The sequence below is a fragment of the Ambystoma mexicanum genome, chromosome 6p, assembly GCF_040938575.1.
Source record: "Ambystoma mexicanum isolate Mex_15411 chromosome 6p, UKY_AmexF1_1, whole genome shotgun sequence".
Taxonomy (NCBI): Eukaryota; Metazoa; Chordata; class Amphibia; order Caudata; family Ambystomatidae; genus Ambystoma; species Ambystoma mexicanum.
In genome coordinates, this window is record NC_090935.1 from 478,396,194 (window position 1) to 478,423,281 (window position 27,088).

Here is a 27,088-nt window from a genome sequence, read left to right on the forward strand (position 1 = left end):
TTCCATTCCTAAAGGCCCCAGGACCTGTGCTTCTTTCTCCTTCTGTAGTGCCGCAGCGTTTGAGCTCAGGCAGGTGCAGTGGGTTCCCCACACCTTACAATGAGTGACTGCACGGGAATGTTGAGCCTTGAACCCTCCCAGGCGGCCACGTCAGTGTCCACAGCAATGCCCTATCAGAATGCACAGTGGATCACCTGTGACTGGGCGAGGAACATGTGATGGCCCAACCACGAACAGAGGATCAAGTAACCAATCAGGAAGTGGCGGGTACCACCAGCACAGGCAACACTCCAATAGTAATCAAGATATTCTTTTCATCAGGGTGGCATGCTTCTGCAAGGTTTGTGTTGCTCCTTGACGGTATTCCTGAGATGAACTGTCCAAGCGTGCTCTTGCAGTAGCAGTGACAGCATTTCACAGCGTCTCCCACTCTCATTGTCCCTGAATCAGGACTGTGTAGCAGCACTTCAGGATCGGCACTTCGGGAGCGTGTGTGAGCACTGCGCATATGCCTGCAAGCAGGACTGCGTGTAGCAGCACTTCAGGATCGGCACTTCGGGAGCGTGTGTGGGCACTGCGCATATGCCTGCAAGCAGGACTGCGTGTAGCAGCACTTCAGGAGCGTGTGGGGGCACTGTCCATATACCTGCACGCAGGACTATGTGTAGCGGCACTTCAGGAGCGTGTGGGGACACTGCGCACATACCTGCAAGCAGGACTCTGTGTAGCGGCACTTCCGGAGCGTGTGGGGGCACTGCGCACATACCTGCAAGCAGGACTGTGTGTAGCGGCACTTCAGGAGCCTGTGGGGACACTGCGCATATACCTGCAAGCAGGACTGTGTGTAGCGGCACTTCAGGAGCGTGGGCACTACGCATATGCCTGCAAGCAGGACTGTGTGTAGCAGATTTTCAGGAGCGTGTGGCGGCACTGCGCATATACCCGCAAGCAGGACTGTGTATAGCAGCACTTCAGGAGCGTGTGGGGGCACTGCTCATATGCCTGCAAGCAGGACTGTGTGTAGCAGCACTTCAGGAGCGTGGGCACTGCACATATGCCTGCAAGCAGGACTGTGTGTAGCGGCACTTCAGGAGCGTGGGCACTGCGCATACACACAGTACTCCAGGAGCGTGTGGGGGCACTGTGCATATACCTGCAAGCAGGACTCTGTGTAGCAGCACTCCAGGAGCGTGTGGGGGCACTGCGCATATACCCGCAAGCAGGACTCTGTGTAGCAGCACTCCAGGAGCGTGTGGGGGCACTGCGCATATGCCTGCAAGCAGGACTGTGTGTAGCAGCACTCCAGGAGCGTGTGGGGGCACTGCGCATATGCCTGCAAGCAGGACTGTGTGTAGCGGCACTTCAGGAGCGTGGGCACTGCGCATATGCCTGCAAGCAGGACTGTGTGTAGCGGCACTTCAGGAGCGTGGGCACTGCGCATATGCCTGCAAGCAGGACTGTGTGTAGCAGCACTTCAGGAGCGTGGGCACTGCGCATATGCCTGCAAGCAGGACTGTGTGTAGCAGCACTCCAGGAGCGTGTGGGGGCACTGCGCATATGCCTGCAAGCAGGACTGTGTGTAGCGGCACTTCAGGAGCGTGGGCACTGCGCATACACACAGTACTCCAGGAGCGTGTGGGGGCACTGTGCATATACCTGCAAGCAGGACTCTGTGTAGCAGCACTCCAGGAGCGTGTGGGGGCACTGCGCATATGCCTGCAAGCAGGACTGTGTGTAGCAGCACTCCAGGAGCGTGTGGGGGCACTGCGCATATGCCTGCAAGCAGGACTGTGTGTAGCGGCACTTCAGGAGCGTGGGCACTGCGCATACACACAGTACTCCAGGAGCGTGTGGGGGCACTGTGCATATACCTGCAAGCAGGACTCTGTGTAGCAGCACTCCAGGAGCGTGTGGGGGCACTGCGCATATGCCTGCAAGCAGGACTGTGTGTAGCAGCACTCCAGGAGCGTGTGGGGGCACTGCGCATATGCCTGCAAGCAGGACTGTGTGTAGCGGCACTTCAGGAGCGTGGGCACTGCGCATATGCCTGCAAGCAGGACTGTGTGTAGCGGCACTTCAGGAGCGTGGGCACTGCGCATATGCCTGCAAGCAGGACTGTGTGTAGCAGCACTTCAGGAGCGTGGCCACTGCACATACACACAGTACTCCAGGAGCGTGTGGGGGCACTGTGCATATACCTGCAAGCAGGACTCTGTGTAGCAGCACTCCAGGAGCGTGTGGCGGCACTGCGCATATACCCGCAAGCAGGACTGTGTGTAGCAGCACTTCAGGAGCGTGTGGGGGCACTGCTCATATGCCTGCAAGCAGGACTGTGTGTAGCAGCACTTCAGGAGCGTGGGCACTGCACATATGCCTGCAAGCAGGACTGTGTGTAGCGGCACTTCAGGAGCGTGGGCACTGCGCATACACACAGTACTCCAGGAGCGTGTGGGGGCACTGTGCATATACCTGCAAGCAGGACTCTGTGTAGCAGCACTCCAGGAGCGTGTGGGGGCACTGCGCATATGCCTGCAAGCAGGACTGTGTGTAGCAGCACTCCAGGAGCGTGTGGGGGCACTGCGCATATACCTGTAAGCAGGACTGTGTGTAGCAGCACTCCAGGAGCGTGTGGGGGCACTGCGCATATGCCTGCAAGCAGGACTGTGTGTAGCGGCACTTCAGGAGCATGGGCACTGCGCATATGCCTGCAAGCAGGACTGTGTGTAGCAGCACTTCAGGAGCGTGGCCACTGCACATATGCCTGCAAGCAGGACTGCGTGTAGCAGCACTTCAGGAGCGTGTGGGGGCACTGCGCTCCATGCTTCTAGACAAGGTGGTGTTTTTAGAGAAGTTGGGAAGACCACTTTGGCGATGAGAAGGCTTCCACTTTTTAGGGGTGGGAAAGGTGCCGGCCTTCATTGGTGAGGGTGGTGCAGCAATACTATTCTGAGGATGGTGGACCTCCCCACAACCGAGGATTATGCAGCCCATTAGGTTGAGGATTCTAAGGCTCTCCAGTGGTGAGGGTGGTGCAGTAATACTATTCTGAGGGTGGTGGAGCTCCCCACTACTGAGGATGGTGCAGCCCTTTAGGTTGGGGATTCTAAGGCTCTCCAGTGGTGAGGGTGGTGCAGCAATACTATTCTGAAGGTGGTGGAGCTCCCCACTACTGAGGATGGTGCAGCCCTTTAGGTTGGGGATTCTAAGGCTCTCCAGTGGTGAGGGTGGTGCAGTAATACTATTCTGAGGGTGGTGGAGCTCCCCACTACTGAGGATGGTGCAGCCCTTTAGGTTGGGGATTCTAAGGCTCTCCAGTGGTGAGGGTGGTGCAGCAATACTATTCTAAGGTGGTGGAGCTCCCCACTACCGAGGTTAGGTTGAGGATTCTAAGGCTCTCCAGTGGTGAGGGTGGTGCCGCCCTTCAGTGTCAAAGATGCTTAAGTTGTTTGGTCATGAAGACAGTGCAACCTTCAGGTTGAGGGTGTTAAGGCACTGCAGTGGTGAGGGTGGTGCAGCCTATCCAGGTAGAGAAGTAATGCTCAGGCTCTCCAGTGTTGAGAATGGTGCAGACATTCAGTGCTGAGGAGGGCACAGCTCTTCAGTGCTAAATACAGTGCATTCCAATTATGCGAAAGGTGCATTTGTTCCATGGCGGGGATAGGGCAGCGCTTCCTGGCGGGGGATGGTGGCGATCTCCAGTGCTAAGGATGTTGGCTCTATTCATTGGTGAGCATTGTACAGTCCTTCAGTATTGAGGGTGGTACACACCTGCGAAGGACGGTAGAGCTTTCCATGGTAGAGTATGTTAGCGATAAGGCGAGTTTACTTCTTTGGGAGTGAAAACAGTGGAATGCATTAGAGTTGACATGTTTGTAGGTCTCCAGGGCTCTGGGGGTGCAGCTCTTCGGTGCTGTGGATCTACAATGCTGAGAATGGGGGTGGACTCCAGCGTTAATTATATGGAGGATCTCCATGCTGAGGATGATAGTGGTCTACAGGGATGGGAATGATGGTTTCGCCAGTGATCTCCAGTGCAGAAGATAGTAGATGTCTCCATTGCTAAGAAAGGCAAGGGTCTCCAGTGCTAGTGATGGGTTAGACTGCTAAGGAGGAACCAGTGCGATGGGTGGGGAAGGTTTCTGGTGTAGAAAATGGTAGGGATATGTAATGCTCAGGGTTGTGGGGTCTCCAGTGCTGAGGGGGCTGGTGGTCTCGAGATTTGGGAAAGATGGTTCCTGTAATGAGGAAAATGGCAAGGGTCCCCAGTGCTAAGGGTATTTGGGGTATCCATTGCTAAGAATTCTGATTGGCTCGCATGCTGTGGATGGTGCCAAGGGTGGTGTGCGGCGCCATTGCTGCAGATGGGGAGTGTCATCAGTCCTAGGGGTGATGAGCGTTCCAAGTGCAGGACATGGTGGGAGTCTCCAATGCTGAAGATGGGGAGTGTCATCAGTCCTAGGGGTGATGAATGTTGCAAGTGCAGGACATGGTGGGAGTCTCCAATGCTGAAGATGGGGAGTGTCATCAGCCCTAGGGGTGATGAGCGTTGCAAGTGCAGGACATGGTGGGAGTCTCCAATGCTGAAGATGGGGAGTGTCATCCGTCCTAGGGGTGATGAGCGTTGCAAGTGCAGGACATGGTGGGAGTCTGCAATGCTGAAGATGGGGAGTGTCATCAGTCCTAGGGGTGCTGAGCGTTGCAAATGCAGGACATGGTCGGAGTCTCCAATGCTGAAGATGGGGAGTGTCATCCGTCCTAGGGGTGATGAGCGTTGCAAGTGCAGGACATGGTGGGAGTCTGCAATGCTGAAGATGGGGAGTGTCATCGGTCCTAGGGGTGATGAGCGTTGCAAGTGCAGGACATGGTGGGAGTCTCCAATGCTGAAGATGGGGAGTGTCATCGGTCCTAGGGGTGATGAGCGTTGCAAGTGCAGGACATGGTGGGAGTCTCCAATGCTGAAGATGGGGAGTGTCATCAGTCCTAGGGGCGATGAGCGTTGCAAGTGCAGGACATGGTGGGAGTCTCCAATGCTGAAGATGGGGAGTGTCATCCGTCCTAGGGGCGATGAACGTTGCAAGTGCAGGACATGGTGGGAGTCTGCAATGCTGAAGATGGGGAGTGTCATCGGTCCTAGGGGCGATGAGCGTTGCAAGTGCAGGACATGGTGGGAGTCTGCAATGCTGAAGATGGGGAGTGTCATCAGTTCTAGGGGTGATGAGCGTTGCAAGTGCAGGACATGGTGGGAGTCTCCAGTGCTGAGGATGGGGATTGTCATCAGTCCTAGGGGTGATGAGCATTGCAAGTGCAGGACATGGTGGGAGTCTCCAGCGCTGAGGATGCTTGATGATATCCAGGATTGAGAATGGTATCCTCCACGCCCCCTGCCCCCAGTACTTTGGTAAGGGGAGGCTCCCTCTGATTGGGGCCCTATAACTATGATAGCTACCATGGTGGTTTTCCTCAGTGGTGAGAATCAGAGAGCTGATGATCTGTGGCATAACTATGTAAGCTTTTCACTGGAGGGTTTACACAGGCCTCCTTGTGGCGATGCTTAAGTACTGCAGGAGCTGCCTGAGCTTTGCTGTAGTTGCTAACTACTCTGAATTGGCTGAGCTTTGCTGTGCTGGCTGAGCTCTGGAGGGGGTGTCTGGGCCATCGCTTCTATGCAGTGGCAGAGATGACTGACATCTCTTTGGGGTTGCTGAGTTCTACAGGAGGGGTCGGGCTGAATCGGAGAGGACTGGGTTCTCCTGTAGATGGCTGAGCCATGTTAGCAATGGCTACACTCGATTATAGCTACATATACAATGCTAGAGATATCTGAGCCATGTTGTAAATGACTGAGCTCTGGGAGACGTGTCTGAACTCTATTGGAGATTGCAGAGCTACACTGAAAATGGCTGGTTTCATGTGCATGGCCGGGCGCTGTTAGAGATGGCTGCACTCGGTTACCGATGTTCATGGCGTGATGGAAATGGTTAAGCTCTATTGTAGATGGCTGAGGTCTGGGGCAGGTGTCCAAAAACCTTTGGGAATTACTGCAATAGCAAAGTTGGCTGATAGCACTTGTATTTGTAGGAGCTCTGTTGGAGTTGACTGGCCACTACAGGAGGTAGGTGAGCTCTATTGGAGATGGTTCAGCTCTATTGGAGATGACTGATATATTTTGTGGTTTTCTGAACTCTATTTGTGATGGCTGAGATCTGTTGGCGATGGATGTGCTCTGCGGAAGATGGCTGGGTACTGCTGGAGATGACTAAGATCTATTGAAGATGTCTGATATCTTTTGTTGATGGTTGTGCTCTGTTGGCGATGGCTGGGTTCTGTTAGGGGTTACTAGGCTCCAATGTTGATAACTGCTGGTCTTCACTGGAGGTGAGCTGGCACAGTTTGAGATGGCAGATCCAGGGGAGATGGTTCAGCTCCACTGGAAATAGTTCCATTTTTTTAGGTGACTTGAGCTCTGTTGGAGGGGTCTGAACTCTCTCAAGGCTGACTGAGCAGTGATGAAGAAGACTGAGCTCTGCTTGAGATGTCTGTGCTCCAGTGAAGGCGGTTGGGCTCCACTGGAGATAGATCAGCTCTTTTCTGTTTATTTTATTTTTTATTTTATTCTTGAATTAACCAAAATGGTTTTTAAAAGATGGATCGCATTAAGTTTAGGTCATTGTCTCTGTTTAGATTTTTTCCTTGCCTTTGCCCACAGTTGATAAAATCAAGTCCATTATTTTGGCCATAGCCGTCACCCACGCTGTCTTTTTTCCCCCAATCAACCTTGACCACTAGAGATCTTCTATTTTTTAGTGGACTGGGCTTTCCTGGAGGGGTCTGGACTCTCTCTAGGCTGACTGAGCAGTGTTGGAGAAGCCTGAGCTCTGTTGGAGGGGTCTGAGCTCCAGGGATGGTGGTTGGGCTCCACTGGAGATAGTTCAGTTCTTTTTTAGTGGATTGGGCTCTCCTGGAGAGGTCTGGACTCTCTCAAGGCTGACTGAGCAGTGTTGGAGAAGGCTGGGTACTCTTGGTGATGACTGATTGATTTATTTCTGCTGGAGAGGTGTGGGCTTTGTCACGATGGCTTAGCACTGTTAAACATATCCAGGCCCCGTTTGAGATGGCTGATCTCTCATGAAGAGTTGTGAGCTCTGTCATAGCTTCCTCAGTGGTGCTAGAGATGGCTGGACTCACTCCGTTGCTGATGACTGAATTCTGGTAGAGAGATGTCTGTGCTTTGTTGAGGATGGGTGGGCTCCATTGGAGGTGGTTCCTCTCTCTTTTGGGTGACCGAGCTCTGTTGGTGATGCCTGACAACTGCCAACGCTGACAGGGCAGTTCTACAGATGGCTAGATTGTGGAGGTGGCTGGGCTGTGTATGAAACAGCTGGGCAGCGTTCGAGGTGGCTGGGCACTGCTGTAGATGGTTCAGCTTTGTTGAGGTGGTTGAGCTCTGTTGGAGGGGTCTGGGCGCTGTAGGCAGCCTTCTGTCTGGGAGGGCAAGATGAGGCCTTCATTGGTGAGCTGATGTACCCGCTTAGAAGGCAGCAGATGGCCCTGGACGCCGTGAGTCATTGAGTCCTTCACTGGCCGGGGAGGCAGAGTGCCCTGTGGTCAGGGATGGCTAGTGTAGTTAGCTGAACCTGCACCCTTGCTCAGCTGGGCACCCAGCGGAACTTGTACCCACCGGCTGGCGTTCTGAAGGTGAAGGCGTTCCCCTGAGGGAAGGCCAGAGTCCGGATTGTGCAGTGGTCTCTGATGGAGGTCCTGAAGCACATGCCTTCCTCCTCGAGGGCACTGCCACTCATGCTTAGTGTTCGCTGCCCGGTGCATGTCTGTAGCCCGTGGAAGGCTCCGTGCAGACTGATGCCTGGGGCCTCTCCCTCTGTCTCCCCACTCGCACCCATCTGGGGTTTGAAGCGTTTGGGGTCGCTGCTGGGCTCGATGGTCTGGAGGGCGGCACTGCACTTCTCTGAGATTTCCCGTAGGATCGCGTCCACCTCAGGGTCTTCCTGCGTGCCAGCATCATACAGCTCTTCTAAGTTTCTTTTCACTGAGGCTCTGGGGGCTAAGGCGCTGGCGGAAACGTCCTCTTCCGTTGACCGACGAAGCATCAGTTTCTATTTATAACAACAACAAAAAAAACATGTGTGATGCACTGACAAAAAGTTGACAACCCTTAGGGCGTACATCACTGCGTATCTTCTGCGAGGTAATTAAGTGTGCAATGCTGCCCTCTTTCGGCGTCAGAAAGAATCGTCCCCGCTCTGCCTATTACCGTATAACCTTGATATATTTGGTAAATTAGCAAAATCGGGCAACAGCCATATTAAAAATCTCCACGAAAATTAACATCATTTTGTTACCATCTCGACCCGCCTACCCACCCAAACCATCGTTCTTTGAAAAGCTTTTCACCTCTGAAGCAGACACGGAAATTATAATTACATATATGTACGGGGGCGTCCAAACATCAACTGTTGGGATCACCTCTATGCTTTAATGGACCCAAGCAGATAATTGGGAACCAGTTACCCCAAAAGCTTCCTAACCTGCATTGCGTGTTTCTCTACTACAAAGCGTTATGCTTGCTTCACGTCGCCCCCTCCTGCCTTCGCGAAATATATAAAGACAAATAAATATAGTATATTGTATGTACAATTATTGTTTTTGTATGTCACTTTGTGAAGGTTTAACTTGTAAACTATGCTCTATATAATTTTTTTTAAAAAAGAAAGAAAAACTACATTCCCCAACTGGTTTTTAATCGTGCCCATCTGGCCACTGTGCCAAGAAACATCTGCCTCCTGCAGTCCTGAACTAGCTGCACTCTGCAGCCCTCACTGCCCGCCTCTCCTGCAGGGGGCATGCCCAGTCTCCCCTCCCCGGGACTTGCTGCCACCGGGGTACGGTACTCACATCGAGCACCGAGGCCAGGTGCTTGGCCTGGTTCGCCAGCTCCTTCAGCTGGGTGTTCCTCTGCTTCAGCGTCGAGATCTCCTCCTGCCTCTCCGTCAGCGTCATGTGCAGCTGTTGGGGGAGAAAGACACGCGCGGCCGGTCAGTGGGGGGCACATGAAGCGATGGAACCCATTATTAGGAATAGGGAGTAAACCTAGCAGTAAAACAAGCAGGGTCTTTGGTGCACCGGCTGCCACACGCGCGCATAAACCCCCCCAACCCCGCACCCCCCCCCCCCCCCCCCGGAGGACGTGGACAGAGTCTTGTGCGGTTCTTGATACCCTGAGCTGGCTGGTGCGGGCACACAATGTGCCACACTGGAGCAGCACACTCAGGAGTCCAGAAACCACCAAGTCTAAAACACAGCCACAAAAGCGACCACACCGTGTGCATGCCATGCTCACTCTAGGCTGGCTTCTTGCTGCTGTGGGTTACTGTACATATGAATATCTTGCTCTTGGTGCTTTTATTTGTTAATGCTACGTTTTCTAGTACCCTCTGGAACTCCCCTCCTACACCCGCCTGTCCCTAATGAATTTCCCCCAGACTATAGCCCCCCACCTGTTATCTTCTTCCCTCTGGTCATTCATATTGCACTTAATGTTTGACCGCCCCAGCATCTAAGAGCGGGACCAGGTATGAACCCCACGTTGCGCTGGCATGTCTTGTTTCCAAGGCGAGCACACTGCATCCAAGCTCTCCTATAAGGCCGAGCAGCACATGCTCACCCACCTGGTTGTTCTGCACCAGCGCGTCCCCCAGCGCCTTCTCGTTCTGGTCAGCCACGTCCCTCCAGTAGCGCTCAGCGAAGGGCAGCTGCAGACTCGTGTGCAGCAATGAGTCCTGGCTCGGGTGAAGGGTGCTGGGCTCAAAGGACGTCCCATGGCAGTGCTGCAGCTGGAAGCCCAGCTCCCCCATAGCCGGCTGCATCATGGGGGCTTGGTCTGTGGAGAGGGGCAAGGAGAGAATCATTTCAGAGTTGCTTTGCCAAGTGAAGGGGAGAGAAACTGACCACATTCCAAAACAACCACTTTTTGCAATTTCTGTACCTTGAGTAATAGGCTTGAGTAATAGGCCTGGGGGTCTGGGCAACTAACGTAGAAAACTAATTCTGCACTGGTTTTGCTGCTTACATAGACTTAAAAAGGCAGATGGAGGCCATAGTTCAATGAATCATTCGCCCATTATTGGCATTTCAAAGAGAGACAATTTTGGTTCTCCCTGTAGCCAAATCAAGAAAAGGTACATATTGAGTTTGCTTTATCTTTTTCCAGGTGCATCCTTTTTCTAATTTAAACGCATGCTATTTTGGGGTTATGGCAATAGACAGAACAAGCAAGGCTTTCCAAAGCTGCACCCTGACTTTTGTGCAGATGCACAGGGCATTATCTAGTTGTTTTTTGTGTTTTTAGTTTTCAGTGAAGCAAGAGAAAATGGGCAAAATATACCATATTAGAACTGTGAGCTCCCATTACAGATTTGACTGGTCCTGATGAAAGCGTGTGACAACTCTTTATATGCCGAAACGTTTTATACGTCTTGAATAAATGTTCTATGGCCAAATATATTTGAATATATAGCATTGGTTATAGAAGAGGGAATATTGAAGGGTGTTTCATTTATTTGTCTAAAAGTCCATGGGCCTGCCTTACAAAAGCGTTTTACAATGGTGTAACCCCATTGAAAAAGCTTTATAAATCAGGCCCCATTTTTTCTGTGTTTGACTCAGAATGAGGAACTATCGCTGTTAGTGTTCCGTTAGGTCTTCGGCCCTAGCTCCTTTTCCTACTTGGGACATACCATCTAGTGTTGGCTTTCTAATATACCACCAGCAGAAACATTCCACTTCACAGAATACATCTACATCAGCAGAATATATAAATATTCAATTAAAAAACGTAGTTAAGGGGACATTATGGTTAAGTTGCACTACTAAAAACCTATGAAATTCAATGGAAAAACGTTGTTACAGGGACGTTATGGTTACAGGTAAAACCGGAAAACCTCAGAAATGTGCCAGTTATGGTAAGCTAAGCAACCATAACTCGCGCCACCACGTGCACTGCTAAGACTAACACCCTGGACATCAAAGATGACATCACAAATGCCATTGATGTTATAGGCCCAAGCGAAGTGGGCTTGTGTGCGCCCTGATGCCTGTGGGCTTTGGCGCATTATAAATAAATAATTAAACAATAAGGACTCCGGACCATTAGCCTCCATTGCAGCGCCAGCAATGGCGGATAAAGGCCATTAGCACCCCTGGTTCCCAAAGTGGGAACCCAGGGTGCTAAAAAATAGATTTTTCTTCCTAGAGCAGTACACCTGCAGCGTCCCGCTGTGGGTAGGAAAATACTTTTCCAAGATGGCCACCAGGGAAAGAGAAGGTGGGGGTCAGTATAGAGCCCCTCTTCCCTTTCCATGGCAGCCTGCAGAAGGCGAAGTCAGAACCCTGTGACCATATTACCACAAGCACATTTTTTTCCCTTCAAACCAATCCTACTTTTGAATAACTTTATCTCATAGCCGGTCCCAGGTGGACATGGCCACTTTCACACCATTTTTCATCCCTCACGGTCAAGGCCAGTAGCCAGATTGTCCGGGTCATGACCTTATACCATGAACCGGACAATCTGGCCACTGCCCATGGTCACAGACTATACCTCAGTCACCAAAGGTATATCACTATGTTTTGTACCTACATTATGACACTTGTCAAAAAATAAAGTGAAGTGTTTCAGTGTGCGACTTGATGCCTGCAGGCTTTGGCGCGTTATAAATAAACAAACAACAAGGGCCCCGGACCATTACCCTCCATTGCAGCCCCTGCAATGGGGATAAAGGGCATTAGCACCCCTGGTTCCCAAAGTGGGAACACGCAGTGCTAAAAATTGATTTTTCTTCCTACAGTCGGAATACTGGCACCCAACTTGGATATGTTTTCTTATAGGGGTATTATGGGCAAACATGAGTGCATTGTTACATGGGAATACGGTTCCATGTGAATATGTCGCCTGAAAAATGTCATCAGTGACGCACATTTCTTTTACTGACCCCTAAAATGCTTTCCCCAAATATTGTTGGAGGGGTGTCATTTACGACTATAAACTCCAATCCTACAATATTTGGGGAAAGTGTTTGCTTTTACCGAGGGTGCATATTTGAGGAAATGTCACCCCCTGGCGCCATTTTCATTGTCAAGATGCTCACTGGATACCAGGGATACTGACATATACTGGCACTGCTAGCATGGCAATCAATACCACACATGGAAAGGACAAAGCACTGGAGTAAAGGAAGGGATGCTATAATGACCGAAAAATGGCGTATTCATCCATGTGAGGAACCGATAGAAACGTTGAAACATTTAATTTTATATTGTCCCCATTTTAAAACCAAGCGAACATTGTCTTGAAGCACTCTGGGCTAGAATGATGCACGGAATGCATAGACCTTTAATGTATGCTCTAGTTAGCTTCTGCACTCATATGGAAATTGAACTATCGCAGTATGATTTGCAGTGAACTCCTCTTGTAAGTTTGGTTCTCTTGTTTTATGTTTTATCTTTATGTTTTATGATCTCTTGCTTTAAATTTTGGTGAAATTGGTTGATGTGACGACAACATTGGATGTTTAAATATGTAATGTTTTAATGTTGACTAACTACATCTTTATAAAGGTTCACATTTTGAATCAATGACAAATAGAAAAAGAAAAAAAAAACTAGCATGGGCATGTTTTCTTACAGTGGTATTGCTGGCATTATGTCCAATGCCAAATAAGTGTTTTCTTAAGTGGAAATATTGGCATATATGGGTGCAGAAACAACAAACGAGTCTTGTGACAGTTGCCTTACTGGCATTATGGGCAAAACCCACATGAGTGTGTTCTTACTTGGGAATACTGGCAGCAAGGGTGTCTTTTATTGCCGTCGTTATACTGGCATTATGGGCAAAGCAAACATGAAAATGTCTTTTTACGCTGGCAGGATAACGGCGTATACTGTGTGCAAAGGCATCTTGTAAATGTGCTGTTGGTGACCTGGCGGCCATTGTATTTTTTATGTGTTATCCTACAAAACTGATTGTACATTTTCTCAATTTTTACCCAATTTTACACACAAAAAAATCCTGTAAAATGCATCATGTTAACCTATTCTTTAAAAAGAATTCTCAGGGGGAAACACTCCATAACACTCATTGGTTGATTTGTGGCTCCGGCACTACACAAATATTTTGGTAAATAGTTAAGCCCCACTAATTAAAAACATTCAGGAGCCACTAGTGAAGGGGCAACCACTGTATTTAAGACATATCTGGAGGGACGCCTTCACTAAGTTGGCTTTAGCCGAGCGGCACAGTGGCCAACCGACTGATCTCCAGAGCTTGCTCCTCAGGAAAAAACACAGATTGTTTACAGCATGAGTTCAGCAGCTCCTGTCCTCACCGGATATGAAGCTGTCCACGGCATCCCGGAACTCCTGCAAGTCAAACTCGGACGCGGTCTGCAGACAGTGGCCCTGAAAAGAGAGAGAGACTCTGTGAGAGAGGGGCAGCCAAATGACGCACTGCTGCATGTATTACACCAACATAGAGGTCCTTCACCATGAGCCCTATTCACCCATCTATCCCCCACCATGAACCCCTCACCCCAGGTACATCACCCTGAGCAGCACGTACCCCCCCCACTTGCGAGCCCAACGCCAAGCTCTTCACCATAAGCTCAATGTGTCCTCCTCGCTACGTACCGAACGCAGGCTCACCACCCTGCCCTACATATATCCTCCTCACCCACTGTCCAAACGCAGGCTCTCCCCCCTGCGCTACATATATCCTCCTCACCCACTGTCCAAACGCAGGCTCTCCCCTCTCCACCCTGCGCTACACATATCCTCCTCACCCACTGTCCAAACGCAGGCTCTCCCCCCTGCGCTACATATATCCTCCTCACCCACTGTCCAAACGCAGGCTCTCCCCCCTGCGCTACATATATCCTCCTCACCCACTGTCCAAACGCAGGCTCTCCCCCCTGCGCTACATATATCCTCCTCACCCACTGTCCAAACGCAGGCTCTCCCCCCTGCGCTACATATATCCTCCTCACCCACTGTCCAAACGCAGGCTCTCCCCCCTGCGCTACCCATATCCTCCTCACCCACTGTCCAAACGCAGGCTCTGCCCCCTGCGCTACATATATCCTCCTCACCCACTGTCCAAACGCAGGCTCTCCCCCCTGCGCTACACATATCCTCCTCACCCACTGTCCAAACGCAGGCTCTCCCCCCTGCGCTACACATATCCTCCTCACCCACTGTCCAAACGCAGGCTCTCCCCCTGCGCTACATATATCCTCCTCACCCACTGTCCAAACGCAGGCTCTCCCCCCTGCGCTACACATATCCTCGTCACCCACTGTCCAAACGCAGGCTCTCCCCCCTGCGCTACACATATCCTCGTCACCCACTGTCCAAACGCAGGCTCTCCCCCCTGCGCTACACATATCCTCCTCACCCACTGTCCAAACGCAGGCTCTCCCCCCTGCGCTACACATATCCTCCTCACCCACTGTCCAAACGCAGGCTCTCCCCCCTGCGCTACACATATCCTCCTCACCCACTGTCCAAACGCAGGCTCTCCACCCTGCGCTACACATATCCTCCTCACCCACAGTCCAAACGCAGGCTCTCCCCCTTGCGCTACATATATCCTCCTCACCCACTGTTCAAACGCAGGCTCTCCCCCCTGCGATACATATATCCTCCTCACCCACTGTCCAAACGCAGGCTCTCCCCCCTGCGCTACACATATCCTCCTCACCCACTGTCCAAACGCAGGCTCTCCCCCTGCGCTACATATATCCTCCTCACCCACTGTCCAAATGCAGGCTCTCCCCCCTGCGCTACATATATCCTCCTCACCCACTGTCCAAACGCAGGCTCTCCCCCCTCTGCGCTACAAATATCCTCCTCACCCACTGTCCAAACGCAGGCTCTCCACCCTGCGCTACAAATATCCTCCTCACCCACTGTCCAAACGCAGGCTCTCCACCCTGCGCTACATATATCCTCCTCACCCACTTTCCAAACGCAGGCTCTCCACCCTGCGCTACATATATCCTCCTCACCCACTGTCCAAACGCAGGCTCTACACCCTGCGCTACATATATCCTCCTCACCCACTGTCCAAACGCAGGCTCTCCCCCCTGCGCTACACATATCCTCCTCACCCACTGTCCAAACGCAGGCTCTCCACCCTGCGCTACACATATCCTCCTCACCCACTGTCCAAACGCCGGCTCTCCACCCTGCGCTACATATATCCTCCTCACCCACTGTCCAAACGCAGGCTCTCCAGCCTCCGCTACATATATCCTCCTCACCCACTGTCCAAACGCAGGCTCTCCACCCTGCGATACACATATCCTCCTCTCCCACTGTCCAAACGCAGGCTCTCCCCCCGCGCTACACATATCCTCCTCACCCACTGTCCAAACGCAGACTCTCCCCCTGCGCTACATATATCCTCCTCAACCAGTTTCCAAACGCAGGCTCTCCACCCTGAGCTACATATATCCTCCTCACCCACTGTCCAAACGCAGGCTCTCCACCCTGTGCTCTATGTACCTCTCATCCCACCAATCAGAAGCAGGTAAGCACTTTCCATGAGTTCCAGGTATCCACACTGAAATACATGTACCGCCTAGCCCACCAACCAAACAAGGCGCTTCACCTTTAACTCCATTTGTCCCACATCACCCAAACCCAGACTGATGATGTGGAGCAGTACTGACACCAAACCCAGTAGCATCACCATCAGCTCTGCGCATGGGGCCCAACTTTTGATGTTCTCTGCAGGGGCAGAAGTTCACACACTGAGAGAAGTGAGGGAGCCATACACCACCCCCAGCTCAAAACACCCCGTTTTAGAACACATTTCGTAGAAAGAATTGTGGGGGGCGGGGGGAATGCACAGGATTTACATGCATGTCTAAACATAACATTTCAGCAACAGTCCCCTCACCTGCTGAGCTGTCTTTCCTCAACTTTCTGCATCTCCACCTTTCCCCTCCTTTTTCTGAGCCTGTCCTGTGGCGCCCTCTCCCCCCCCCCCCTCCACGGAGCAATTAAGGCGCAGGTGCCTCATTGATGAAGCCGCCTTCCCACTTGGTGCTAAGTTTGCAAGGTGCATGCCAACACTTCACTGTGCCTCCGCCCAGCAGGAGAGGAGACAGAAGCCAGCGATGTAAAAGCGCACAGCCTTCGGTCCTTATTTTTCTGTAGATTCGTGGTCGCCCCCACACATATACATGCAGAACAATTATGGAGGAAAAGTGACAGTCCTGCCCTGTTGTTCAAGGAGCACAGGGTCAACTGGCCCCTCTGCCCCCAGGTACTCGACATCTATGGCTAAGTGTATTTCCCACCCCCTCCCAAGCAGACACAGAGGCACTCCACCCTAAGCCCCATGTGTCCCTCACCTCAACCCTTCACTCCCACCAACGTGGACAAGGCTTTCCACCCTGAGCTCCATGCATCCTTCACCTCAACCCTTCACTCCCACCAACGTGGACAAGGCTTTCCACCCTAAGCCCCATGCGTCCCTCACCTCAACCCTTCACTCCCACCAACGTGGACAAGGCTTTCCACCCTGAGCTCCATGCATCCTTCACCTCAACCCTTCACTCCCACCAACGTGGACAAGGCTTTCCACCATGAGCTCCATGCATCCTTCACCTCAACCCTTCACCCCCGCCAACGTGGACAAGGCTTTCCACCCTGAGCTCCATGCATCCTTCACCTCAACCCTTCACTCCCACCAACGCGGACAAGGCTTTCCACCCTGAGCTCCATGAGTCCTTCACCTCAACCCTTCACTCCCGCCAACGTGGACAAGGCTTTCCACCATGAGCTCCATGCATCCTTTACCTCAACCCTTCACTCCCACCAACGTGGACAAGGCTTTCCACCCTGAGCTCCATGCGTCCTTCACCTCAACCCTTCACCCCCGCCAACGTGGACAGGGCTTTCCACCCTAAGCCCCATGCGTCCATCACCTCAACCCTTCACTCCCGCCAACGTGGACAAGGCTTTCCACCGTGAGCTCCATGCATCCTTCACCTCAACCCTTCACTCCCACCAACGTGGACAAGGCTTTCCACCCTGAGCTCCATGCATCCTTCACCTCAACCCTTCACTCCCACCAACGTGGACAAGGCTTTCCACCGTGAGCTCCATGCATCCTTCACCTCAACCCTTCACCCCCGCCAACGTGGACAGGGCTTTCCACCCTAAGCCCCATGCGTCCCTCACCTCAACCCTTCACTCCCGCCAATGTGGACAAGGCTTTCCACCCTGAGCTCCATGCATCCTTCACCTCAACCCTTCACCCCTGCCAACGTGGACAAGGCTTTCCACCCTGAGCTCCATGCATCCTTCACCTCAACCCTTCACTCCCACCAACGTGGACAAGGCTTTCCACCCTGAACTCCATGCATCCTTCACCTCAACCCTTCACCCCCGCCAACGTGGACAAGGCTTTCCACCCTGAGCTCCATGCATCCTTCACCTCAACCCTTCACTCCCGCCAACGTGGACAAGGCTTTCCACCGTGAGCCCCATGCATCCTTCACCTCAACCCTTCACCCCACCGTGAGCCCCATGCATCCTTCACCTCAACCCTTCACCCGCGCCAAAGTGGACAAGGCTTTCCACCCTGAGCTCCATGCATCCTTCACCTCAACCCTTCACTCCCACCAACGTGGACAAGGCTTTCCACCCCGAGCTCCATGCAACCTTCACCTCAAACCTTCACTCCCGCCAACGTGGACAAGGCTTTCCATCCTGAGCTCCATGCATCCTTCACCTCAACCCTTCACTCCCGCCAACGTGGACAAGGCTTTCCACCGTGAGCTCCTTGCATCCTTTACCTCAACCCTTCACTCCCACCAACGTGGACAAGGCTTTCCACCGTGAGCTCCATGCATCCTTCACCTCAACCCTTCACTCCCACCAACGTGGACAAGGCTTTCCACCCTGAGCTCCATGCGTCCTTCACCTCAACCCTTCACCCCCGCCAACGTGGACAGGGCTTTCCACCCTAAGCCCCATGCGTCCATCACCTCAACCCTTCACTCCCGCCAACGTGGACAAGGCTTTCCACCGTGAGCTCCTTGCATCCTTTACCTCAACCCTTCACTCCCACCAACGTGGACAAGGCTTTCCACCGTGAGCTCCATGCATCCTTCACCTCAACCCTTCACTCCCACCAACGTGGACAAGGCTTTCCACCCTGAGCTCCATGCGTCCTTCACCTCAACCCTTCACCCCCGCCAACGTGGACAGGGCTTTCCACCCTAAGCCCCATGCGTCCATCACCTCAACCCTTCACTCCCGCCAACGTGGACAAGGCTTTCCACCCTGAGCTCCATGCGTCCTTCACCTCAACCCTTCACTCCCGCCAACGTGGACAAGGCTTTCCACCGTGAGCTCCATGCATCCTTCACCTCAACCCTTCACCCCCGCCAACGTGGACAGGGCTTTCCACCCTAAGCCCCATGCGTCCCTCACCTCAACCCTTCACTCCCGCCAACGTGGACAAGGCTTTCCACCCTGAGCTCCATGCATCCTTCACCTCAACCCTTCACCCCTGCCAACGTGGACAAGGCTTTCCACCCTGAGCTCCATGCATCCTTCACCTCAACCCTTCACTCCCACCAACGTGGACAAGGCTTTCCACCCTGAGCTCCATGCATCCTTCACCTCAACCCTTCACCCCCGCCAACGTGGACAAGGCTTTCCACCCTGAGCTCCATGCATCCTTCACCTCAACCCTTCACTCCCGCCAACGTGGACAAGGCTTTCCACCGTGAGCCCCATGCATCCTTCACCTCAACCCTTCACCCCACCGTGAGCCCCATGCATCCTTCACCTCAACCCTTCACCCGCGCCAACGTGGACAAGGCTTTCCACCCTGAGCTCCATGCATCCTTCACCTCAACCCTTCACTCCCACCAACGTGGACAAGGCTTTCCACCCCGAGCTCCATGCAACCTTCACCTCAAACCTTCACTCCCGCCAACGTGGACAAGGCTTTCCATCCTGAGCTCCATGCATCCTTCACCTCAACCCTTCACCCCCGCCAACGTGGACAAGGCTTTCCACTCTGAGCTCCATGCATCCTTCACCTCAACCCTTCACCCCCGCCAACGTTGACAAGGCTTTCCACCCTGAGCTCCATGCGTCCTTCACCTCAACCCTTCACCCCCGCCAACGTGGACAGGGCTTTCCACCCTAAGCCCCATGCGTCCATCACCTCAACCCTTCACTCCCGCCAACGTGGACAAGGCTTTCCACCCTGAGCTCCATGCGTCCTTCACCTCAACCCTTCACTCCCGCCAACGTGGACAAGGCTTTCCACCGTGAGCTCCATGCATCCTTCACCTCAACCCTTCACCCCCGCCAACGTGGACAGGGCTTTCCACCCTAAGCCCCATGCGTCCCTCACCTCAACCCTTCACTCCCGCCAACGTGGACAAGGCTTTCCACCCTGAGCTCCATGCATCCTTCACCTCAACCCTTCACCCCTGCCAACGTGGACAAGGCTTTCCACCCTGAGCTCCATGCATCCTTCACCTCAACCCTTCACTCCCACCAACGTGGACAAGGCTTTCCACCCTGAGCTCGATGCATCCTTCACCTCAACCCTTCACCCCCGCCAACGTGGACAAGGCTTTCCACCCTGAGCTCCATGCATCCTTCACCTCAACCCTTCACTCCCGCCAACGTGGACAAGGCTTTCCACCGTGAGCCCCATGCATCCTTCACCTCAACCCTTCACCCCACCGTGAGCCCCATGCATCCTTCACCTCAACCCTTCACCCGCGCCAACGTGGACAAGGCTTTCCACCCTGAGCTCCATGCATCCTTCACCTCAACCCTTCACTCCCACCAACGTGGACAAGGCTTTCCACCCCGAGCTCCATGCAACCTTCACCTCAAACCTTCACTCCCGCCAACGTGGACAAGGCTTTCCATCCTGAGCTCCATGCATCCTTCACCTCAACCCTTCACTCCCGCCAACGTGGACAAGGCTTTCCACCCTGAGCTCCATGCATCCTTCACCTCAACCCTTCACCCCCGCCAACGTGGACAAGGCTTTCCACCCTGAGCTCCATGCATCCTTCACCTCAACCCTTCACCCCCGCCAACGTTGACAAGGCTTTCCACCCTGAGCTCCATGCGTCCTTCACCTCAACCCTTCACCCCCGCCAACGTGGACAAGGCTTTCCACCCTGAGCTCCATGCGTCCTTCACCTCAACCCTTCACTCCCACCAACGTGGACAAGGCTTTCCACCCTAAGCCCCATGCGTCTCTCACCTCAACCCTTCACCCCCACCAACGTGGACAAAGCTTTCCACCCTGAGCTCCATGCATCCTTCACCTCAACCCTTCACTCCCACCAACGTGGACAAGGCTTTCCACCCTAAGCCCCATGCGCCCCTCACCTCAACCCTTCACTCCCACCAACGTGGACAAGGCTTTCCACCCTGAGCCCCATGCGTCCTTCACCTCAACCCTTCACTCCCACCAACGTGGACAAGGCTTTCCACCCTAAGCCCCATGCGTTCATCACCTCAACCCTTCACTCCCACCAACGTGGACAAGGCTTTCCACCCTAAGCCCCATGCGTCCCTCACCTCAACCCTTCACTCCCACCAACGTGGACAAGGCTTTCCACCCTGAGCCCCATGCATCCTTCACCTCAACCCTTCACTCCTAGCAACGTGGACAAGGCTTTCCACCCTGAGCTCCATGCATCCTTCACCTCAACCTTTCACTCCCACCAACGTGGACAAGGCTTTCCACCCTAAGCCCCATGCGTCCATCACCTCAATCCTTCACTCCCACCAACGTGGACAAGGCTTTCCACCCTAAGCCCCATGCGTCCCTCACCTCAACCCTTCACTCCCACCAACGTGGACACGTCTTTCCACCCTGAGCTCCATGCATCCCGCCAACCAAACCCAGACACGTGATGTCAATCCTTCACTCCCACCGACGTGGACAAGTCTTTCCACCCTGAGCTCCATGCATCCCGCCAACCAAACCCAGACACGTGATGTCAATCCTTCACTCCCACCAACGTGGACACGTCTTTCCACCCTGAGCTCCATACGTCCCAGACACGTGATGTCGAACAGTGCTGACGCCAACCTCAGGCATTTCCCCATCAGCTTCCATGTAACCCCCAGACTCCCTCCCATCAAACACGGGCACATAATGCGAACCACAGCTGACGGACCAAATCTTGGCACAGATTAGATAGCTGGATGTACCCTCCTACTTCCACTGTCTAACTGTGCTGGGGGTCCAGGCTCAGGAAATGGGGCTCCACGTACCCAGCTGCTGAGCCCCCGGACTGGGGGGGGGCGATAGTGAGATGCGCATGCCCCTGCACAGCACTGGACCCCCAGAGCAAGATGCGGAGCTTACAATGCAAACTCCAGGGACTTCGCCGTTAGCCCCAGTTATTCCTCGCAGTCGTCCGTCCCACTCAGGCACGGCATGTACCCACCGCGCTAACCACTCGGGCGCAAGCGCAGTCTGTATCCGGGCAGTGCCCCTGCAAGCAAGGAGCAGGGCACTCGGGAAGGCTTGGAAAGTGGGATGGAAGTGAGGCGCATGCCCCCCTGTGCTGACCATCCCAATCACAGCATGGCATGCAGAGTGTTGAGAACTCCAGGGGGCTGTGAATAAACAGACTTCAGAGAGCCCAGCCACAAGTACTAAGCAGAACCGGTGCCCCAGCCTACCTGCAGCTGGTAGGAGTACGCAGGGTGGTGCAGCTGGCACGCCTGCACTGCCATTCCGGGAGAGGCTGCGTGTGACTGGAGGCGGCTCGGGGCTGCCTGCAGAGTCAGCCCTGGGAGGTGTTGGGAGAGGGCTCTGCGGCTGGACCGTACCTCCTGCTGCGCCCGGGGGGACCCTGGAAGTATCCGACAACACTGGAGGCAGGAGGGCCAATGCAGACTGGCCTGTTAGATGTCACACTCTGCGATGTTACTACGTCCAGGGTGGAGCCTGTGGAGTACAATGAGCTCACTACTGGGCGCTCATTGGCCAGCAATAGGAGCCACCCACATTCCGATAGTCCCTGCCTTCCAATCCCCTGACACTTTAAGAACACTGGCTATGAACTCAATTCCTCTGATGTTCCAGACCACCTGAAACATCCCAGGCACCTGCCACTTGATGCAAATCTAATAATGTCACAGCACTTCCCATCCTATAATCCCGCACACAGAACGCCTGCCAGTTCTAGATCCCCGAGCATCCAAGACGGACTGGATATTTACCCCCACCTGACAGTTCTAAACACCAATTAAATGACACCCGGCTATTCTAGAATAGTCGCCTTTTCCCCTAAATCCTGAAAATCCCCAAACTCTTAATTGGCCCTCCTAGACATTATGGCAAACTGAGGAACCGTTTATACAGCCCGGGCACATACGAAGGACAGATTATCTCCCCAGCAGCAGGCTATTCCACACTAGAAGGTGGGTACCCTTTGCATCAGGCCAGTGGGCTTTTGGGGGGGGTGTGATTTCACGCACAATCGGTGACGCTAAGGGGCCACGCCGGACTCCCTCCACACTCAGATGGTAATTCCCACCGCCTCGAACTTCTAAGTTTCCCCAGGGTTTTTATTAGTCGTATTTATATTAATGTATCATTTATAATTGGTTATTTATAAAGCGCTTAATACGCAGAGGTTTCTAAGCGCGGACACATTCATTCTCTCTCTCCTCTGCAGGTGCCTCGTCTGGAACAGCCTACCTGCCCCGCTCAGACTTGAACTGGACCACCTGAAGTTATGGAAGCAGCCCAAGACCCTCCTTTTCTCCTCTGCCTTCTCTCTCTCCCTCCCTCCCGACTGGTTGCTTGGTTTTCTCAGAGTCTCGCTGGGTACCAGGCACCTCCACTACCAGTCTTCCTCTGCACTGCCTCCCGGCTTACTTCGGTCCTAAGGGCTGTAACGCCTACAGCCCTCCTGCCTCCTTGCACTTACCCAGAGCCGCGCTGCCCTGGCAGCACTTATGCAGAGCCATGCTGCCCTGATTGCACTTCCCCCTATCCCCTCCCTTGCACTTCCCCCTCTTCTTTCCCCGGCACTTCTCGTTGTCGCACCTGCACAATCCAAACGACGGAAGGGAAAGTAGGATCGTTTGTCTTGTCCTCCCTATGTCTTCCCTCCCTTGTCTTGTGGTGCCTAGAAACACATGTGTACAGGCGTGTTGTAAATGCCATATCATTTAAACATCACAAGTTCTGAAATTACAATCCAGGGTGATGCTTATGTATTGCTTGCTGCCAGGACCGGCTTTAGGGCAGGGCGGGCCGTGCGACCGCTGGTGTGCCATTAGCCCCCCCAGGAACCATTAGCCCCCCGCCTTGCCAACTCAGGGGAGTCTTTCAAGCGCTCTCCTGAGCTGGCGTAGGGGGAGAAGGTGCATCAACACCCCATTGTTATAAAATGCGCCCGCTTTGGTGGGGCGCATTTAACAACAATAGGTTGCCGCTGCAAAAGCATCAGCACCCTATTGAGATGATTACCTCCCTGCTACCAATGCAGGAGCGAGGTGGTTTTCATTAGAATGGGGCGCTCATACTATTAACTCCCTGCTCAGGTGTAGAGGGGAGTTAAAAAAAAACATTCCCCCACAATTGACCTGGAGCGTGCGGGAGGGGTTGCCAAATTGTTCATAAACAGCCTGGGGCACTGGCGTCGCTAAGGTCGGCACTGCTTGCTGGCTGCTGCTATGTGCCCAGTAGAGGCTTGCTTTCCGGGTGGAAGGGAACCCACTGAGGGGTGTCATAAGGCGGGTTCGTGTATTCTGTTAATTGAAGGATAAACGGTGTGCTATTGATGTTTACATCAGCGCTGTCCACTGCTACTGCACCCCTCGACGTGCAGGTGCGCTTTGGCGAGCAGCTGCCAGCCACTAATGTCTGCGCGCAGTTGGGGCGCAGCGCAGCGTGCAAAGTGTAGCACATAGAAGGGCTGCGTCTGACGTGAGTGGAGTAGATTGTCTGAATTATTCAGTGTGGGGCTGGGGTTTGAGGGGAGAGAGAGAGTATGCGCGTATTTGTTTTGGGGGTGTATGAGCGACTTGTTGGGGGGGTGTATTGAACTCAAAATAATTCAGCGAGGCAGCCAATGATGGGCTGGCAAGCTATTAATCGCCATTTGATAGTTGGTGCCAATGTTAGACAAACATGAATAAAAAGGCAAATAGGTGCTAAGGCCGTTGCTGTGGAGGTGAAAGGCCTGGGGCGCCAGCAAAGGCGGCAGGTGGCGCGCGCTGCCCTGTGCACGACTAATGTCCCAAATGAAAGGAGCATTTTTCTCATTTCAACTGAACAAGTTTAAAAGCCCTGACACCGACCCCGGCTATGTGTGTTATGCCAGTGGTCTGGGTTAGGTGGGTGGTGTGAGTGTTGTGACTGCACGATTTATTGTGAGTGATTGGGGGGGGTGATGTAAGTGGTGTGCCTGGTAGACGTTAGGTCGCGGGGTGGTGTAAGTGCAGTGAGTGACCCGAGTGGAAAGGTCTGTGTGAGTCACGTGAATGGCTCCTCTGGAAGCGATGAGTGTCGTGGCGAGGGTGTGCGGCTTAGAGCGTTTTAATGGCTGCGGAATTGGCACCCCGCCCGGTGCCCGTCTCACAGCGGCCGTGGCGTGTGTAGGTTCACTCTGGGAGAGTGTCACCATTGTTTACCTTCTGCCAACAAAGGGGCAGAGGATTTCCCGACGGCCAACGGTTTCCCTCCCTGCACCGGCGGAATAGCCGGGTGACCGAGGCCAGCACTCCCGCGCAGGTGCGCAGAATGTGTAAGCCAAGGCGCGGCAGCTGCACGCACTCGGGCTGCACACATGCTGCACTATGCACACACAGATATATCCACTGCAAATCACGCATAATCCCGTGAAGGAGGGAACAAACCGCGCACAGGTGGAGGCGTGCACAGTGCACTAGTTCACGCACACATGTAGGAGCACACATGCGCTTGCACACACACACATGCGCGGCGCAAACGTCCACATACACACACGTGCCTGCATCTTTAACAACACACTGGTCCTCCGCTGAATTGTGATTTCAGGGCCACGCCGAGATTGCCAGAGGACGGTGCTCCTCTGGAGTCCGGTGAACGGAGCAGGGGAATTGCATGTGCCTGCTGAATTGCAGTGGAATCTTGTCGGACAGTTCAGGGGGTGGGAGGATTAAATAAAACAGAGAAATAACGAGTCGGTCAAACAATGAAAGTCTGCCACCCAGGTAGCGGGCAATGCCAACTTTGGGGTAAGTGGAAGGGGGACTGAAAAGTCTCGTCGATAGCTAGATCTAAAACCAGTCTCTCAATAGAAAGTCAACTGTGTGCAATATATCAGACATTCGCGGCGCAGGACAGCTCGAGCACACTGTGTGCTCCTCTGCTGGCGCAGCCTATAAAATACCCTCCTCCACCCGCAGAGTGGTATTTACCTGCTGCGCAATGGCATTATTCGAGGAGTCGCGTTCGATGACAGAAGTGCAGTCTGCCAAGTCCTGCCAGTCAATGGTTGCAAGCGCTAGGGAAGAGACACAGACTCGATTAGTACAATGGAAGCTTTAACGCACCCGCTTTTACTTTTGGCGGGTGAGAGGCCCATTGAAATGAATGGGCGTGCATGAGGTTTGGCGGGTGAGTCCGCTGTTTACAAGGCGGGTGACACCCGCCAAAAGCGTGTGAGTTGGGAGCTATGGATAACGATGCCTTCTGTTCGCTAGGACATTTTCATCAAAGAATCCTCGCAAAATATGTTTTAATTAAAAGCGAGACTCTGGCCAGTTATGAGCAAAGCCGTCCACCGACGTGTTTCCACTGTAGGTGGAAAGAGAACTCACTCACCTGAATCCACGGCATCATGGCACGGGTCAGTGTAGATGGTCACCGGGCCGCTGACGCTAACGGGAAATATTTTCCTGTGTACCTGCTGCAAACATGACAAAACACATATGTCAAGGCACACATAATTGAAACGCACGGAAGTGTATTAACAGAGATTATACACGGATCGATAATATAAGTTCATTGATCCATTAATCAAATACGCACTGCACTAATGTAAAGTGGTAGAACACTGATGGACATATATGGACGAACAATCGATACATGCATGTATATACTACGAATATTGTAAACATGCACAATCATACAGTGCAACACAAATTCTAAAACTGGAACTGAATCTTGCAACATATTACACACACTGCAAAAATAAATAAAAACCTTATTCAACGTGTACAGCTCAGGCGTGGACGATAGCGCAAGAGTAAGCCCCGCTGAAGCAAGGGAGTGAGTGGACGGCGCGTGTAGTTCTGTTTTACGTGTCTGGAATGCGTGCAGCGGGCAGTGCCCGTGTGCCAGCAATCACCCCCACTTAGTAAGTGCACTATAGAATGTGTCCCCTCACCTTCCTCTCTGGCCTCCCCTGCTTCTTGGTGAGCCTATTTGACAGATCCTGAGGCCTGTTGGGGCACAGCCTGTCCAGTGCTTTCCTCCTGTTTTCCATGGTGGCCCGTGTGTTGTCACTGCTCTCATTAGTGTGATACCAGCAGGAACTTGCGGGGTCCCCTGCACACAGCACCATGATGGAGCGCCACTGTCTACTCATATACTGACAGCCTTGGACTTTGTTTACAGTATCAGCCAATCAGAATGCGAATAGCTGAGGGGACGCCGTCTCCAAGGAGAGCATCCCCGACGCCGGATTCCAGAGCGTCTGCGCGTGCGCAAAGCATCCCGGCGGAAGAGCCCGGGAACCCAACTGTCAAATCTGGGGATTGTGCAGGCGCCGCGCGCAGGTGGGGCGCCGGGAGTGCCCCCAAGAGCCGCAGGGAGCGGGATTATTGGACCTCTCTCGCGGCTCCCTCTCGGACATCGCGCCCAGAGATAGCAAGGGACGGCTCAGAGCAGAGGAAACGCCAAATAGAGTGGGGAGGGCCCGGAGGTAGGGAGGGGCTGGCGGTTGACCCGGTGCTGCAGGCCTTGCCTGGGGGAGCGAGAGCATAGCTGGGTCGTGGCATTTCCGGG

At 53.4% G+C, this 27,088-nt stretch overlaps 1 protein-coding gene and 1 long non-coding RNA gene across 2 annotated transcripts in view; one reads left to right on the forward strand and one right to left on the reverse strand.

Annotated features, from left to right (window-relative positions):
- Positions 1–7,642: 7,642 nt before the first annotated feature.
- Positions 7,643–26,624, reverse strand: MCIDAS (multiciliate differentiation and DNA synthesis associated cell cycle protein). The gene is made up of 7 exons (XM_069627277.1): positions 26,469–26,624; positions 25,904–25,988; positions 25,498–25,583; positions 13,398–13,470; positions 9,684–9,895; positions 8,911–9,021; positions 7,643–8,111 (listed from the first exon to the last, which is right to left on the reverse strand). The coding sequence occupies exons 1-7, from the start codon at positions 26,565–26,567 to the stop codon at positions 7,647–7,649; spliced, it is 1,131 nt and encodes a 376-aa protein (XP_069483378.1). The 5' UTR covers positions 26,568–26,624; the 3' UTR covers positions 7,643–7,646.
- A 170-nt stretch (positions 26,625–26,794) lies between these two features.
- Positions 26,795–27,088, forward strand: part of LOC138510939 (uncharacterized) — a 309,116-nt gene continuing 308,822 nt past the window's right edge. The window contains exon 1 of the long non-coding RNA XR_011280482.1: positions 26,795–27,005. This is a non-coding gene — a long non-coding RNA (uncharacterized lncRNA). The remainder of the gene's footprint in view (positions 27,006–27,088) is intronic.

Coding starts and splice junctions, on each gene's coding strand:
- MCIDAS (XM_069627277.1), bottom strand. CDS start 26,567: ATGGAAAACAGGAGGAAAGCACTGGACAGGCTGTGCCCCAACAGGCCT. Junction 25,989..26,468: donor AGGGGAGGCCAGAGAGGAAG/GTGAGGGGACAC, acceptor TCATGTTTGCAG/CAGGTACACAGGAAAATATT. Junction 9,896..13,397: donor CGTGGACAGCTTCATATCCG/GTGAGGACAGGA, acceptor CCCTCTCCACAG/ACCAAGCCCCCATGATGCAG.